Here is a 17,819-nt window from a genome sequence, read left to right as displayed (position 1 = left end):
AAGGCCAAAGGGAGGCTCTGTCCCCATTAATGCTGTAACGGGAGTTGGGGGAGAAAGCGGGGAAGAAATTAGGATGTAGAGGGTGCAGCTGTTGTATATTCTGTAATATTTTGTAATTTTTATTTTCCCAGTTCAACTGTAATGATCATTCTTAAAACAGCTTGACATTTTATAGATCATTCAACTTTTTGGAAAAAAAACTCGTCACGGTTCATAAAAATAGTCAGTGCCATTTAGTTTCCATTTCCACAGTGGAACATAGATGTGTAATGCTCAGGGAAGCCTCTCTGTGCATTCTGATGTCAACCCTCGGCACCTCTCATGCAATCGCACTGGTCAAAGTTATCGCAGCAAGGCAGAAGGCAGGAATTCAAGGCGAACAAATGCCGTGCTTTGAACTGATCTGCTGGAAAATAAAGGCTTCCACAGTACGTCCACACTCCCAGAGCAAATGGAAGAGCTGCAAGTCCCCTAAGTGAACGCTGTCGTCGACCGTTACAGAATAATTCAGCTTGTCCAGCTGAGCTACCGCAAGCTCTTCGTTAGAAGATGGCTTCAAATTAGCAGTTGTGCTGCTAGAATCGACGGCCCGGTTGCTGGCTTTAAAAAATGCTATTGTCACGATGGAAATGCTACTCCCAGTGAAAAGGCATTTAATTGCAGCACTAGGAGCAAACTGTGAAGACTTCATCCTAATGGAGACCAAAGTACAGAGGGGTGTCAAAAAATAGCCAAGTGTCAGATATGTTCAAGTAGATCGAACCCTGCACATGCTAGCGGTTACACACAGCTGTCATTTACATATTATATACCACATTACAAGAGCTTAGAGTATACAACTGACATTGCAGCACTGTCACTAGCTTTCAAATATCCCACAACACAAGGCAGAACGTGGGCACTCTAGGCTGAAACCTATTGTTAGCAAAGGTGTCGGAAACACACAGTACACTACGCAACAGTACAGCCGTAACGTGCATCATTCACTAGATCTGCAAGATGAAATCGGCTGAATAAAGACTGCACAACAACAACAAAAACTGAGCAAAAGGTTGCACAACTAGTAACGCTTGCACATAACAATGCACGCAGACAGCTAAAATTTCAAAACACCATCTACAAAGTGTGCTCTTCTCCGAACTGCAGCCACTTCTGGATTTCTAACCAAATAATCTGTAAACAGACAGCTGTGCACTTTCAGTCTCTCCCAATAAATATTTTATCTTAAGAAAATAGACACTATCAGCCACATGACTTAACAGTTCATATGCACTCTGTGTGTGCTGCTGATAAAATGAACATACACAGGGAGCATTATACAAAAGCATTTTTAGCAAGTCAATAAATGGTTATATTTCACTTCTAGGTCGATCACAGCTACAAAAGATCCCATCAATGTTAAATAGTGAACGGGTCTCCTCTGTAAGACTCACCTGGCATTACCGAATGAGCTACACACCTTTAACCCTCTTTCTTAAAATAGACGAACATGCAAAACTGTAGTCAGTATTCCTACTGCCTTCTGCTCTGGAATGAGGAGAAAACGAACAGCCATAAGGCTTGCTGCGGCACCCTAGCTAGAGGCAGGAAACTGGGTGCGTGCTTTGCCAGGCAAAGACAGATGGAGAACTGACACTCCGAATTGTACTTGGAGCAGAAATGTGAATGATGACAGGAGCACATGTGGCCTTGAACCAAGCCCAGTCTCTTCAGGCAGAACAATGACATGGACGTGTGCACAAATTATCTCTGCCTGAGACCCTCATCTGAGTTGTTTTACTGTACCTTTCTTTCCTAGCTCCAGCGCAGAGGAGGATTGAAGAAGATGCCAAAACACAAGGATATTATTGTGGAAGACCTCAGATTAAGCTGTGCCGTTTCTTGCAAGACAAAAAAAATGTACACCTTCCCTTCTGCGAGTTGTTTTCTTCACTCTGCAATCCTTTCACTACGTTGCTTGTGGCATTCCTTCTGCCTTCCTTACAGCATATGATTCACATGTGTCTGAATGCAGATCTCCCAGCATTCAGCCTCTGTCAATGCAAATGCATTTTTTTCCCCTGTAGCCGCCTTAAACCACTGATGAAATCCATGTGGGAACACAGGAAAAACTGACCTTTTTTCAGAGCTATGAATATGCTCTGTTCACATATGGATCAATCCATGGCTCTCTGACAACTGATGTCAGTTAACAAACACTCACAGCACTGCTGCAGCCAATAGGCTGTTTCCTAATGTAATGCAGCTCTTAAAAAAAAGCCGGTGTAGTCAGAAGCACCTTAAAGGGTTGTGAACAGCAATAATTGTCAGCCCTTCAACAACGCAGACTATCAAAGGACTGTACCACAGACATGGATTTATAAACCATGAGCCGTTTGGGGTGTTTTTTTTTGTTTCTTTTTGAAGCGGCTTTTCTAAGTGACAGAACCGGACCTTCACAACAGTAATTGCTGCTTCAAATTGATGCACATTAACATGAATTGATTCACTTGGGATTCTCACCTAGTAGTCTATCAGAGAAAGGGATGACAAGACCAGGATGCCTGTGCATTGGATACTCCTCCAGTGTTTCTTGTAACCCTCAGCTGCACCAGGCTTTTATCCCCAGGTTATTTAATTACAAGAAAAGATGCCACACATGTAGCAGTCTCTCTCCAGTTCAGTTTGCTTCAAGAAAAGCTGTGCTTTGTAATCAGAACATTTAACTGCAATTTGACTACCATAGATATTAATAGTTTGGGGGGGGGCAGAAGAGAGAAAGTCACTTTGATTGCTGGAATAAGATTACCTGGGAATTCACTAGCATTTGGAAATTTAAAGAGGCACCATTGTTGAAGGGCACCTGAGGTGTTAAACCAAAGTCCTGTCTGCGTGTTCACGTGGATGTAAAAGATCCCATGACGCTATTTCAAAGAGAAGGGAATTTCTCTCTGTCTCCTGGCCAACAAGCCTCCAGATAAAATTGGTCATTTGCTCCATGGTTGTACGTGGGGCATTGCTGGGTGCAAATTAGCTGCCTCATTCATCTACAAAATACACTTTATCTAAAATCCTTTGAAATGTTTTGAGATATTTCAAAGATATAAAGCGCTTTGTCAAATGACAGGAATATCATTAGATGTTAAAAAGTGGCCAAGATCAGTCCTGGCCCCCAGCACTCAACACACAAATTCAAGAGTTTAATGTAACTAAGAGTGGATTCAACCTAATGATAGTGGGTTCTGCTCTAAAAATGCTGGGGTCAATTCAGATTTTGTTTTAATGCTTAGAGATAAAATCTCAATTTTAAATCCTTACGATTTGTGTCCCAGATATGACTATGCCCATCTAAAACTTTTAGCCAGTTGTGAATAGTTAGTGGCAAACTGTATTTGCCAATTAAACGGCAGTGTTAAACAAAAAGGTCACTTTGAGGAGCTACTGTGTCATTATTGAAATCAGCAGAGCAAGAAATAGGCTTTTAGCTCAAATAAGCAAGATTATCATCTCATGTATAAAATACTTCAAAATAAAGACGGGAGATCAGGTTAATAATAGAGTAATAGAAAAATGAATACAGGTACTGACAGATCCAAAATGATTTTAATATTGCTTACCTACAGAGAGCAAAAAAAAATTCAAGTGCACTCTAAAGCCATGGCATTGTAACAATGTACTTATACTAACTTCCTACAAGTCAGCTCAACTTTCCTTCTCTACTTTTAGCCACTAATTACCAACACACATCTGATACATTGTGAATTCATGACTTCACACAGTAGGTATTAAGTGAGTTAATTCAAAAGACCTGAAACCTCATTGACACAAATTGAAAGCAATACTTCCAACAAATACCTTTTTACCTCCATCTGCTCTGGCTTCCCATTGGGGCTTTCAAAAAGGAATTAAAAGTTTCAGATATTCAAACCACCGAATAAAGGGGCTCATTTAATTTAGGCTGCATTAACAAAAGAGGGGGAAAAAAAGAATAATAAAAAAGGGCAAAATGAATTCAAATAAAGCATTTTACTCCAAGAGTTTGCTTTAACAAAGTCGAATGAAGGCCTTTCTGCCTTTTGTGCAAGACTTGATAAACTGAATGATGCAGCACTCAATGATCAGCCAATGATCAATTGATGAATGGTCATAAGATCCCCTCATCCCCTTGGTGGGTCTTTCCACAAAGTGACACCAGCTTGGAGGGCGGACGCCCCAATGTACAAATTTCCTCGCTTGCTTGTTTCCCTTTCATTCTCGGACCACTGGCTATCAATTGGCTTGACATATTGGAAAATAATCTTTTATGCCCAAATGGTAGTGAACAAAAAAAATGAAGGCATTAGCATGCTTTGACATTCAAATCTGCCATTTTTGACTCTAAAGAGTCTGATTTTCCACACAGCTGGAAGCTATTAGTGTTTTCTTAAAGCCTCCTGCTGGCACGGCTGACCCACCCATGTGAAATCTGTCAGGGAGGGACAGTTCTTGCACGTCTTCATAAACAAGCCAAGGGTGTTGTTCAGTTTCCTGTGCTTCTGCAGTACCACAGCTGAAGTGCTTCTCTTCAAGCTCAGTCATTCATCCCCCCCCCTTCCTTATTATCTGACTGATGATGAGTTAGCTCTGTTGAAATGCAAGGGTGATAGCTTATGCTCCAGTGAACTTTCCCTCCTCTGCACTAGAGACAAAAAAACATAGGACTACACTGTGCTGGCTGCCATCTGGACCGCTTTCACTGAAAGCTACCCCCACACCACACTGCAGGCAAGATTTCAAAGCTTCCCCGTGCTGTTATCTGCTCGTGACAAACTAATTTTCAAATGTTATGCCCGATTGTTCTGGATTGCAAATGACACTAATGACTGAATGTCTTTTTTGGTTAGACTAATGAAAGAATAAAAACAGCCTTGCATATTAAAAGACAGGCCTTTAGAAATGCTCTACTTTCTGAAAGCTTGCTTATTCCTGTTACTTGCTTTATATTTTGTGGGCAATATTTTGCCCACAAAATATACAGTCAATTCACTTAACACTATATTCTGCGAAACATTTTGAGACATCTTGGAGATGAGATAAGGTGCTATATCAAATGCAAGTATTATTACTACTCTAAACTTTCCAAATCTATAATAAAAACAGTTCAAACATATACAGCTTGGTGCAACCTCCCAATAACTATGTGAAAAGTGCATATTACACGTGGGTTCTCTAACATTGTCAAATACGTTGTGCATATTAAAAAAACTGCATTTTTTAAAAAAAACACATATTTAAACATCAAACCATTCCCCCAACTGCGGAAAAAGGTTGTGTAATTTAATCCAACAACTGCACTATAAATCCACAAGGTGGAGCTAGTAATACAGCACAATAAGCAAAGTGAGTGTTGGCAAGCATCAGCTGCTCAAAGTACTCCAGACACCATTGCCTGCAAAAAAACAAAGAACTGCAGAAAACTACCTAGAAGGCTCATTACCGACTAAGATTTTTACATCATCTGCTACTCACAGCCAGACAGAATTGTTACCTCTTCAATTCTAAGCCTTATTTAAAAGATCACAGCTAAATTTGTTTTAAGCATATTATCAGGTTAGTGAGCAAAATGTTTTCAAATATTTAAAACAATCAAATATGCACAGAAAGTACAAAACCCAAATAAACCTGGGCATGTAGCAAGAATAAGGCAATCACAAACTATTCTTTCTATTACTGTTTTACTTGTAATCCACTAAATTGTCAATCTACCCTTTGAAACACCTACATTTATTTCACTTAGCTTTATATTGTTTTCTTTTCTTGCTCTGCTGCAGCACTATAGATGGTGCAAAAAATTCTATCCTCGGATACAGGGAGGTACAGAGGAGCAAAGAGCCAATTCTTTTGTCCACAACAACAGGCATCTGTCAGTGCTGAAGGGGCTGGGAGAGAACACTCCTGGCAGGAACCCGAATTCCTGACCAAACCCTCTTCCACACAATGAATCCTGAATGAAAGGAACCCAGGCCAGGCAGAGATAGCCTGGTGTCAGGAACCAGCCCTGACGTTTGTGGACAGACAGGACTGGCTTGCAGGATGTCAGAGCAACAAACTGCTGCCCAAGATACCGAGTTTTCACACACTTGCCACTGGATGTTTTGCTGCTCGGGTTATTAAACACGGAAGCAGGAATGTTGTGTATGAGTCTGACCCGTGCTACGGCTCCACAGAAATGCATATCTGCTTCCGTTGGAACTGGCTGGAGCATCAACAAAAAAATATTGTTTTCTCAACCACCCACCTCTGGAAAGCATACAGTACAGCCTTATATGGAATACAGCTTACACACACAATGCAGCCATACACAGAGCATATAGAACGTGGCCCAGAATGCGGCCCAGTCTGGAAAGCACAAATCGACTTGGCTGCAGCATATTCTGGAAATACTACCTTATTTTCCCAGGAAAAAATGCAAAAATCTATCCTTCTGCACGATCTATTATCGAAACGTTTTCAGAAGTAAACATGACAAGAGACACATAGAGCTCGCTCTCTCTCTTTCTTGAAACCATCTAGCTACGAAAACATCCTGCTTTATGTAGACAACATGCTTTAGTTCAAAACAGTGATAAATCAGATGCATATGATAAGCGTTGTGAAGCTTTCCTCGCCCTTACAAAGAACATTTTGAACGCATGTCATTCATTGGAACACAGTAATAAATGCAGAGCACTTTCAAAACAGCTTCATGTAATACAAGCATCTCACAAACTTCATATTTTAAATCCCTTACACTGGGCCATGGATGCAAAAACATCATTCCAATGTGTTAGAACTGCAGGCTCTGCTTGGTAGATTAGGAGTTTTCAAAATACAGTCAAAAAAGAGTGAGGCTATGACCTGTGGGAGGAAAGATGAAATTGGGGGCATTTTAGATCAAAAGATCACTAATGGTGAATTATACTCTTACAAATGCTTAAAGTGCTTTTTTTGTTGGGGGGGGTTGGGTAGCAAAGGTAACTAAGTAAACCAAACTCGCCACATATTGTACAGGAGGACGTCCCAAAGTACTCAACACTACTGGTGAGCATCCGTGCTGGGGGTGGAAACAGATGGGTGGGGAGGGAAAAGATGACTGAAGACATGGTCAAAGTAGTACATATTGTAATGCACCTTATATTGTACATACAAGAGATTTCAATAAGCAGCCTGCTTAATGCTCATACAAGCACCGTATACAGTATTATGGTACTAAAAACAGTTTAACATACATTCTGAAAGATCAAAAATAAGATTACTCTTTAGTACAGAAGCATTAAAGTGTCCAATATATATTTTATAGCCTGATCTTCTATGCTAGAGGAGATCCGATAGATCAAAAAAGGTCTAATATTTACATTTCAATCGCTTGAACGATAGCCAAATTCGTCTCATAGCTAACTGGATTCCTCCAGATATTTTGGCAGACACACAGCTGGGAAACAAAGAGTTAATCCGCTTCAAATCTATCCCTCCAAAATAAAGTTCTGCGCAGAGTTCATTACAAGAAGTCCTTCTCGATCAATTTGTCTGGACACAATGTAAACAAAGAGTGCCCAGCACATGGTTAAAAATCTTTCAGAGCTTCTAATGCTGCGGTTCCTCTGGGCTATACAACAGCTTGTGCAAATTTACTAAAGGTCAGTGAATAAAAATAGTACAAATGAGTAACTCCAAAGCAATGTTACGTACAGTACAGCTTTCCCCCTCCCCATCATAGGATAAGTAGACTGAAGCTCACGTAAGATCAACTGTTATCAACAAATCTTGCATCACCTCAAATACTTCTGTGCACAAACCATTTTCCATACACAAGGACTGTCCAATACTATGGTTGAGACGGACTCAAAGAGATGAAATATTTTCATCATACTGTGATTTTGTCTACATTGCTTAAAGACCTACTCCTTACCGTTTCAAAGTAACCAGTTGTTCCAATCATTGTGCAACCAGGGCCTTTTAAACACTTCTAAACTAGTTCATATTAGCAAGTATTATCAAGCCCGTTTCCTGTACCATACTAACATTTAGTTAAGTGAGGATATTGAAGATTGGATGTCCAGCAAATAGACAGCAATATGATGTCCCTTTGATACTAGAGCTGCAGAGCTTCCAACCTATGTGGAAAGGTTTATGTGCAACAGAATCTGAGGGATTTTTGATGGAGAATAATGGGCCCCTCCAACCAGAGTGGATGCAAGATACAGCGAGGCACCACTGCATCTCAGATAGCACCCAGCACCGTCCACTAGATATCTTCAGCAAACTTCAGAAATACTTTGACACTAATAGCAAAGAGAGGCTGTCTACCAGCACCAACTTATTAACCCCACAACACTAGGATTCTCTCTTGGCCTGCATTAAAGATGAACATTCTCAATCTTCAAATAATTGGTCTTAAGAGTTTGCTTCATTGTAGTTAAGGCTATTATAAAATATGGCGCAAAATATTAACTGCAAAGGAATCTGAACCGATTTCACTTTCTGCTGTGCTTTAGGTAGTAAAGCCTGTCTCTGAAGCACTACCTGGTATCATTTTGCAGGTCCGCTATTTTGTCCTTAGGAAATGAGCAAGCAGCAGTTCATATACAGGAATTTGAGATAAGAGCTCTTGGGAGACAATACCCTGACTCAGAAATAGCAGCTGAGGACAGTCACATTTTTGGCTATCTCCCCATAGCTCTATTCAAATGAAAGTTTATTTCTCTATAAGGCTGGATTTTCTATTCTACTTGAGGCATTCCAATTGTTTGTTAGTCCTCAGCTAATTTCTTCTGTCCTTTTTCTGGCTACTGTAGACGCCTTTGGTTTCCAATCTAGATATCAATTTTTATCCTGAAAAAACAAATCACAGCCAGATAGGAAGTCCCACCCTCAGTCTCATAATTAAGAGCTCACTTGATTTTACACATTGCAATAAATCAAATTTAATTTTTACTCCTGCAATAAACAAAGCAAGCATTATGAGGTATGTGCACTTAATGCAATACAAAATGCATAAATAATATAGGCATAAGAGGAAAACAAAACTTTCAAGCCTACATACAGCAGGTTAGAATTTAAATGATTGAAACTTGCGTCTGGAATATAATTATGAGACGTTTCCAAATCCAGTATAATTTTGAGCCTCCACACGGGTCATTTTGTTTTGCTAATCTCTTTAAACACCAAAGCACTGTACTGATAATAATTCCAATTCAAAAGGAAATATTCTAAAATTGTTGAGTTTGCAAGGCAAGTGTCAGTCTGGCTCAGTTGATAGCACTCTCACCTCAGAGTTTGACTGCGAGTTCAAGCCCAATGTCAGGACTTTGAACTCGTAGGTTGACATCCCAATACATGTATGTGTGATGCATTGTCAGAGCACTGCCCTTTGGATGAAACTGTAACCAATTTCCTGTCTGCCTATTCAGGTGGATGTCAAAAACCCAATACCACTGTTCAAAAGGAGAAGCGTTTCTCCTGATATCCTGATCAACAATCCCCCAGATAAAATTGGTGATTCGCTTCATTGTGTTCGTGGGACATTGTTCTGCTGTGTTCACTTACAAAAATAGTCACTACACTTCACAGAAAATCCTGTCAAGCATTTTCAGACGTCCTCCTGAAGTGAAAGCACTATATCAAATGCAAGGATTATAATGTCAGTACGCTACTAATCTGTTCATCTGCCTTATAAACATAATATATATAATAGATAACATATCTGTTATAAATATAAAAATAACTTTTAGTTTTGTGTTTGCAGCAGACCTGTCCTGGTATGTGTCACACATATCCTGTGTGATTTGTACGATTTTATATTTTACCAATGTGTTGAGGGCAGCTGGTGTTCTCTTGGTTATCTGAAAACACCACTGTTAAAGATGCAAGAAGATCATGTTTTCATTGTTCATTCAAGTTTAAAGATAGCAATTTATTTTTCAATGAACAACATTTGTTTGCCTTATGGATAATAACAGTAAACATCAACCTGTTTTTTTGAATAGTGCCACTGGATGTTTAACATCCACCTGAACAGGTAGATGGGTTCTCGGTTGAACGTCTCAACCGAAGGACAGCACCTTCAACACTGCACAGGAGCATCAGCCTAGATTGTCAGCTTAAAGTCCCGATGTGGAGCTTGAACCCACCATGTTGTTTTACTCGGAGGCAAGAGGTCTAGCAAATTAAAGTGCTGACAACCTATCCACTATATTCGCGAAGCCTATATATAGTACATATATTGGTAAAAGTTTGGGCTATTTATAAACTGAAATGGAATGAATCAGTACCATTACCATACACCAGTACAGTTACTCTCTGTATACAGGCTGTCCAGCTTCCTATGCCTCTCACAATCCAAATATACCCGAAATTTTAATTCATTTGATTGCTTTTCTCATTGTTCAAGTGCTCCAAGTTGCTACCAGCACGAAGGGTATACATGAATGCAAGCTGTTATTGGGACGTTTCTACCATAGATTAGTTGCTATATAACAGTTACTTCATTTCTAATCAATTATATTTTATCAAACACTTTGAGACTCATTTTCACAAATATGATGTTAAATAAGTGCTAATTATTACTACTACTGGGTATAATTTGGAATCACAAAAAGTCCCTTCATGTCATCTCCTTCCACAGACCATTTGCCATCTACAATTACAGAGCTATTTAATCTCCAGAATGAAAATCCTGCATAAATACCCCTGATATCCAAAGGCACATTAGTAAACTTTCAGAATCTTCATTATTTTTTCAAGCCTACCTCATCAAAGGGAACGTTTCTCAAACTCCACGTGCCTGACCGTGGTCTCAGAACCATGGTACCACAATTATCTACTGAACTATTTGATTATCTCAGTCCATATCTACTCCTATGTCCTTCAATCAACCCATCATAAACTCTTTTGGCTGGGAATCTGTTTCACACATCCACTCAGGGGTGATGTGGGAAGGGGAAACCGTTCTTCTAATCTCAAGTCTGTTTCAAGGCTCGATTATGGGAAACCTATATCCTCCAGTTCTATCCTGTCCATCAAAGTTAAACATTGTGTTTACATCTATTCTCTCTGGGGGTATTTTTATACCCCTTTTATACTTCCTTACACAGCCACTTTAACACTACCGGAACAGGCATACAGAACCTCAGTTTTATCATCCCACCTAAAGGATGGCACCTCCACTAATGTAGTGCTCCTCCGCTACCACAGAAATTACATTCTTGCAAAAGGTAAAAGAAAGCTATTTAAGTCCTTTGATTTTTTTAAAATCACAAGATCCATAATTCCTGCAGCAAAAGTGCATCTCAACCTATGACTTATAGTCCCAAGTCCTCATTTGGAATCATTCTTGTCGATCTGCAAGTTCCCACAGCTCAGAGTCACATATTTTGGAATGAGTTCACATTTGAATGACTTAGATTCCTTATTATGGAATCCCACTAAGAAGAACTACAAGCTGGTCTGGAAGCTTCTTGTAAAAGAGTGTCATTCCTCTTTTCACCTTTGGTAATGGATATCCTTATGCAGTCTGATCCCGCATGCATGCTATGTACAGGAAGTGTCCTTGGAGTCGCAATTTGTGCAACATGCAAGTGCCCTATGCACAGTAAGCTGGCCAGTCAGCACCAGAAATCGGAAGCCTACACTTCTGGTATAGAGTAATTCCACAGCACATCAGCAGAGTTTCACATTTCTCCACATTTGGTGTTCCAACACACCCACACATTGCCTTATATTTGTCTACATTAAAATCCATTTACCACTTCTCAGCCAGACTGTTCAAGTGGGCCAGATCATTTGCCCTAGCTGTTTATCTATTTGTTAAAATAGCCACATAGCTTGATATCATCGACAATGTTACAAGAAACATTCTCCTGCATGCCATTTACAAATAGTGTGAACAACAGACCGAGAACAGACCTCTAAGGAATTCCAGCAGTCACTGTGCCCGAGACAGAGCTTTTTCCATTTCTCATCACCTTCTGCTGCTTACCTCTCAGCCAGTTTTCAATCCAGCTGACCTAATTTGCCATTATTTCCATCATTTCTGTGAGGCTCCACCTTCTTTAGGCAGCTCACCTGTGGAACTTTAGCAAACTAATAAATAAATTATTTTTGGAGAAAAAAAACTTTTAATAGGTTAACATTTAAAAGAGGTGAGCCACAAAATGAAATGCAGCGTGTTAGTCGGAAAAACAAGTAAATTGAATTGTTATCATTCCAACACACAACAGCAGCACCATTTTTCTCACCAGCTCTGTGAAATGATGAAAACCATATGTTTATCTGGGCTCCAAGTTCCCCTTACTACAAAGAAATAACCTATCATTGTTTTCTTATAAAATGGTTCTTGTGGCTGTGACATTATGTGAAACAAAAACCGATGCCAACCGAGGTCTTATGACAGATGGTATGTAATCACTTGCACACACAAAATATTTTTTGATTGATTCCAACCATATGCTAAAATGTACTAATTTCAAAAGCAATGCAATGCTTTGCTAGACAAGAGCATTAAACCCCTTCATAGTCTGCATACAATTCGGTGTGTATGAACTGATGCATTAGCTTACAGTGTCCCCAGACCAGATATGTCATTCCGCAACAATACACTTAAAAAAATACACGCTTTGCCTTTTATTAAAACTTTGCAATAGAAGGAATCTAGTCAATGACTATTTCTGCAGAAAAGACTTGCTAAAACCATGAATACGTTTGCTTTGTGTGAAATATTTCTCATCTGATTTCATCTGTGAGAGACTCTCCCTGGAGGATGGGAAGAGAGAACCAATTATATCCACAGGCTGGCTTCTCAAAAAAAATGAAGGCATCTGTTTCATGCCAACAACCTCCACATGCAAGAAAATACAACTTTGAAGGCATCTGTGTTCATGCTCGATAGTCACAGATCTTGGGCACCATTGTAATTGCCCAGCTGCAAACATGATTTTTTGATTTCATCTGCTGAGCGTCTGACCATGAAAGCAATGTAGCAAACCAACTTTTTAAAACGCCTTAAGGCAAGGCAGTAACAATTAAAGACTGAAACATTACAATATTTCTTTACATTGCTTTGGTCTGATGAGTCCCAGATCTCTCTCTCTCTCTCCTCTACTCTCCACCCCCAACTCTTACGACTGCTTCAATCGTACCTGTATAGTTTATTTTTCAGAAGTGTATGGGAAAAAACAGCATCACCAATGCCATCAGTTGATTCAGCAGTGAACACCCATCAAAATGCTTCACAACTAAGTGCTCTTCACCTCAATGGGGTTGCCATTTCAAAAGAGCATTTACAACTTTTCAAAATTCATCATACCTTTTAGTGGGTTATATGATAGTTATTGGGTTCAGTAAAAATCAGACACCATTTTCTTTTATTTCTTCAAAACCGTTGCACAATATTTTTTCGACAGTAGTCAGTAAAAGGGTTCACAGATTTGTTAACGTGGATCATCTGTAAGATTTTCAATATGAAATGGGTGGATGTGCCCCAATATTTTATGTCCCCACAGAATTTACAACCATTGAAAGATGATTAAAACATTTTTTTGGAAAAAAAACTTTGCTTAATCGTAGAAGAGAAAAATTTGTTGGGCAAATGAAACTTCGGGAATGATATTTTACTGTTCTTACTCACAAGTCCAAACTGCACTAAGCCACAAAACTGAATAACAAAATGTGCATAAAAAATACAATAGATTATTGCTTCTAAGACTAGAGGCCACAATCTGCTCCTATTCTTCCAACAAGACAATGCAGAGAGAGTGCAATCCATTTTTCAATCTGAAATATATTAAATGTTCACATAGGAATGTTAGTCAATTCATACCCAACAAAACAACTCTCACTTACATAGCATCCTTCATGTAGGATAATATCTGAGCGATCTGGAATGTCATGGTCAGACCCCAGGTGAGGGGTATGGGGTGGATGACTGTAAGTGCAGTCAAAGAGGTAGGCCTTTAGGCCAACACATATAAATATCTCAAATATCCATTTTGACTCGACATAACCAATTTTTTAAAAAATGCAGTGTTTTTTAAAAATATTTTTAATTAATGTTTCATTAAAATACTACACTGTTCATTAGTTTCCTTCAAATTTTCTCCACAAATATCAAACATTGGCAAAAGATAAACAAGGGGAGGCAAATTAGAATTAATATTCCACAGGAAATATTTTTTGACTGTGTGGGGGAGATGGGATGGGTTGGGGGAGAAAAAATCAGGCTGTTAAGACCAATAAAATCAATTTATTTATGAAGAAATACACTGTGATATTCAGAACATGAGATAGCAGAATAGCTCTTGAAACTCTGCTCAAATTGAAAACAGAACGGATTGCTCTTTCTTTCTATCACTTCATTTTCAATTGACACATTTTTGCCCTTCAAATAATTTGCACATGGCTTTCATGTCAGCAGCACCTGCTGATCAAACAGGAACCTAAAGAATTTCAGGGAAATCACTGAAGCCCCAGTTTTTGTGTGAACAGTCTTGAATATGCTCAGAAGTCATCCGCATACCAACAATTATAAGACATGTGACCCAATTCTGAACTGCGTTGGGTCAGGCTTTGAATTTACATTTATTGTACAATCAATTACAAAGAAGAGTTAAAGGGGCTTTACACTTGTTCCAATGTCATATTTGCATCTTGCATAATCTAATTCCACTGTTTAAGTAACACCCCCACAGGAAGAATATACAAACGTCAATTGGCAAAGGATGTAAAGGTCAGTTACAGCAATATACTTGTACTGTAACCAGTGGGATCCTAAAATACTCTCACCACACACTGAGCCAGTCACCACCACAAAATGCCAATATGTCAGTAAGACACAAAGAATGGTTTCTATTGTCTCAATCTATTGACCAGTTGCGATTCGACCCTTATACACAACAACAGAAAAGAAACAATACTTACCCTATGAAGCAAACAAATCTCAACTGAGCTTTTTTCATTCTATTTGCTGAATTGGAATACATCCAGGCTCGCACACTACATGCGCTGTGTGGAGCCGGAGGATCATTACCTATATTTAAATAAACTGACACCGGTCTCTTCAGCTTCACTGGGAGACAGAGCAGGAGAGTGACTGCTATCAAATGCACGCTGTCAAAAAAAGACAAAGGCTCTCAGCCTCTTCATTCAAGGGTTTTATTAGTTTTTCTGTGAGAGGCAAGACTATTTTCAGGCAATTTACACATAATGAAATAGCAAATCAAGTCATTACCCTCACCATATTCTTTAGTATTCTAATGGTTATAAAGCCACATCAATAAATAATCCTTTGTTCTCATTATCATCTCCCAGTACTTAGTTCTACACTATAGAAAGCAGTCTAAGATGGAATGCTAAACCCAATTAAAGATAACGACTCTGGTAATCTCACCTTTAGAAGTCCTGCAGAAATGGTTTAGGTGATGTCAGATACTGTCAAGACCAGGAATGATACCTAACCTTGTCAAAAGGCAGCCTTTCTTCAATGTTAATCTTTAAATGTAAATTCACTGCCAGCAAGAGGAGCAGCAGATAACAGGTTACATCTTCACTCCCAGCCTTATCGACTTATGCATCTCCTCCAAATACTGAAAGCACCTATTCATGGAGATTACCTTCTGGCAGAGTGCACACCAGCACAACGGGTTTGTATTCATTAAACACACTTCCTCAGCTTATCTAAAATAAAAGGCTCGTCATGATGGCACATTGTGTGTGAAGGGAAGGCAATGTGCATTAGAGTGATTACAATATCAGCTCAGCCCAGATGGATCCAGGAAAATAAACAGAGGGTGTGTGAGAAGTTAATTGGCAACTCAAAGGGAAAACACGGACTGAGGATTACAGAAAATGGACTCCCGGCCAACTGCAGCCAGGCAGGACACCTGTCACCTGGTGGAAAGCTGCTCAAATTGTGAGAGCGCATCGCCATAATGTGAATGGAAAAGCAGAACTGTGATAAGAAAGAGTTGATGAAAAACTTGGCACCACTATGAATATGGGAGATAAAAGAGGTCTGTCACAAATCCCCAACTAATCCAATAATGTGAAAGCCTCATTGATACGACTGAGGACATGACAGACGAAAATAATATTCAACTGAAAAAAAAAGTGACCTTGTGAGAACAGCTTTTTCCCAGACAAATTGTTTCCTTGAATTTTGGGATTACAGCAGCAGCTTTTATTATAAGAAGCTTTTACATGCATTGCCAAAAACATTAACCTCAAACTGCAGAGAGCATTGAACAAATTAATGTAGTTATCATATGGCCATAATGTTTTTTACGAGTTTAGTAAAGACAAACATGCACGTAGTAAATAATTATTTTTCAAGTGTGGTAGTAATAGTTTGACAGCAACTGCTCACATTTCATTTCTTTGACCTCCCCCCCCCCCATCCACCACCATGTATAATTAGTGGGGACTGACAGGTGCAAGGCCTCTATACATACAGATGGCTGCTGAAATTGAGAAAAGTGTATTGCTCTGTTTGAACTCCATGTAAAGTACTGCACTCTCCTCAACAGTTAGCACCTACGGATCCCCACAACAAATGCTCCTCCGTTAAATAATTCACCCAGCTCAAACCAGCCTAGTCTAAAAAAAAAACCCGAAATAGCAGTACAGCCACAACTTGTACTTATGTTGTATAATAGTGGCAGTTCTATTCAAATTACTGTGCAAGTTTACTTTCTATAAAAAAGTTTCAAATAAAAATGGCATAATGTATTATTACTCTGATTTTACAGAAATATTACATGAGGACACTTAGAGAAGCAACAAGGCATTATCAATTAAACTGTATTTAATTAGATATGACAACCTCAAATTCTCACACATTACATCTACATTACAAATTCCTTGAAGATCATTCCACCATATTACTACTCAAGGTCACGAGAATTTGTGCAATGGGAGGGACCTTCCTTTTTTGATAAATGATAATCATCAATGGTTTATTGGCAAACATAATCATGAATCAATTCTTGAATCCGTTTGATGCTGTGCTCTTTTTTATAAAAAAAACTGGTTTATAGCACTGTATCCTCACTAGGGGCTGCTAGCCCTTCTCCTCCCTATAGTAGGTGCTGAGCTTGAGAACATCTTTGACTGTTTATGCTCTGTTTGGCTTCAAAGCTAGCAATATTTAAAGCATGCCAAACGGCGTGAAAATTATGACAGACAAACCAAATTTACAGGGGGGATATCTTTACTTCAACTAAGATCAGGAATAATTACTTCCTCTTTGTAGTGTGTGCAAAAGAAATGTTTTTCAAAAGTTAGAATTCTCTGACAACATATAAAATAATAGAACTGTTCAGCACAGAAGAAAGCCATTCGGCTCATCGTGCCTGCGATGGTTGTCTCTTAAGTACCATGTGTCTAGTTCCACTCACTTACCTTTTTCCATACCCTTTTCAAATATTTGTCTCATTCCTTTTAAACATTATTAATGATACTGTCTCAACTACCATTTTTGGTGAAACATTTCCATATCCTCATAACCCTTCTGTGAAACAATATTCCAACTTCTTGTTCTGCATTTTCAGCAATGGTCATAATTTTATGGCCCTGGTTACCAATTCATTGACCAAGTTAAAATAGTTTCGCATTCTTTATCTTATCAAAAACCCCTCAATTTTGAACTACTCTATCAGATCTTCTCCCAACCTTCTTTGTTCTAGTGGAAATAAACTTAATTTCTCCAGTCTCCTCAAAAGGAAAATTTCCTATCCCTAACATCTTCCTAGTGATGGTCTTTGCACCCTCCCTAAAGCTGTGACATATATCCTAAAGTGAGGTGCTCAGAACATTGTCCTAACACTGGTCGG

At 39.0% G+C, this 17,819-nt stretch overlaps 1 protein-coding gene across 9 annotated transcripts in view; it reads right to left on the bottom strand.

Moving 5' to 3' along the window:
* Positions 1-17,819, bottom strand: part of runx1t1 (RUNX1 partner transcriptional co-repressor 1) — a 56,872-nt gene that overhangs the window by 36,169 nt on the left and 2,884 nt on the right. Inside the window, exon 1 of one of the 9 annotated variants that reach the window (XM_007902707.2) lies at positions 15,448-15,619. The exons of 4 other annotated variants lie outside the window; for them this stretch is intronic. Coding sequence is in view for 1 of the 5 variants with exons in the window: in XM_007902702.2 (XP_007900893.1) it covers positions 1,434-1,440 (7 nt within the window). In the remaining 4 variants the exon portion in view is untranslated. Of the gene's footprint in view, positions 1-1,433; positions 1,574-1,785; positions 2,106-15,379; positions 15,399-15,447; positions 15,620-17,819 lie in introns of those variants that run through there. 4 more of the 9 variants (XM_007902704.2, XM_007902703.2, XM_042331809.1 and 1 more) reach the window with 4 other exon arrangements.

Source organism: Callorhinchus milii, unplaced genomic scaffold, assembly GCF_018977255.1.
Source record: "Callorhinchus milii isolate IMCB2004 unplaced genomic scaffold, IMCB_Cmil_1.0 Scaffold2, whole genome shotgun sequence".
In the NCBI taxonomy this organism is placed as follows: Eukaryota; Metazoa; Chordata; class Chondrichthyes; order Chimaeriformes; family Callorhinchidae; genus Callorhinchus; species Callorhinchus milii.
Note: the sequence above shows the minus strand (reverse complement) of the source record. Positions and strands in the feature narration are given on the sequence as shown.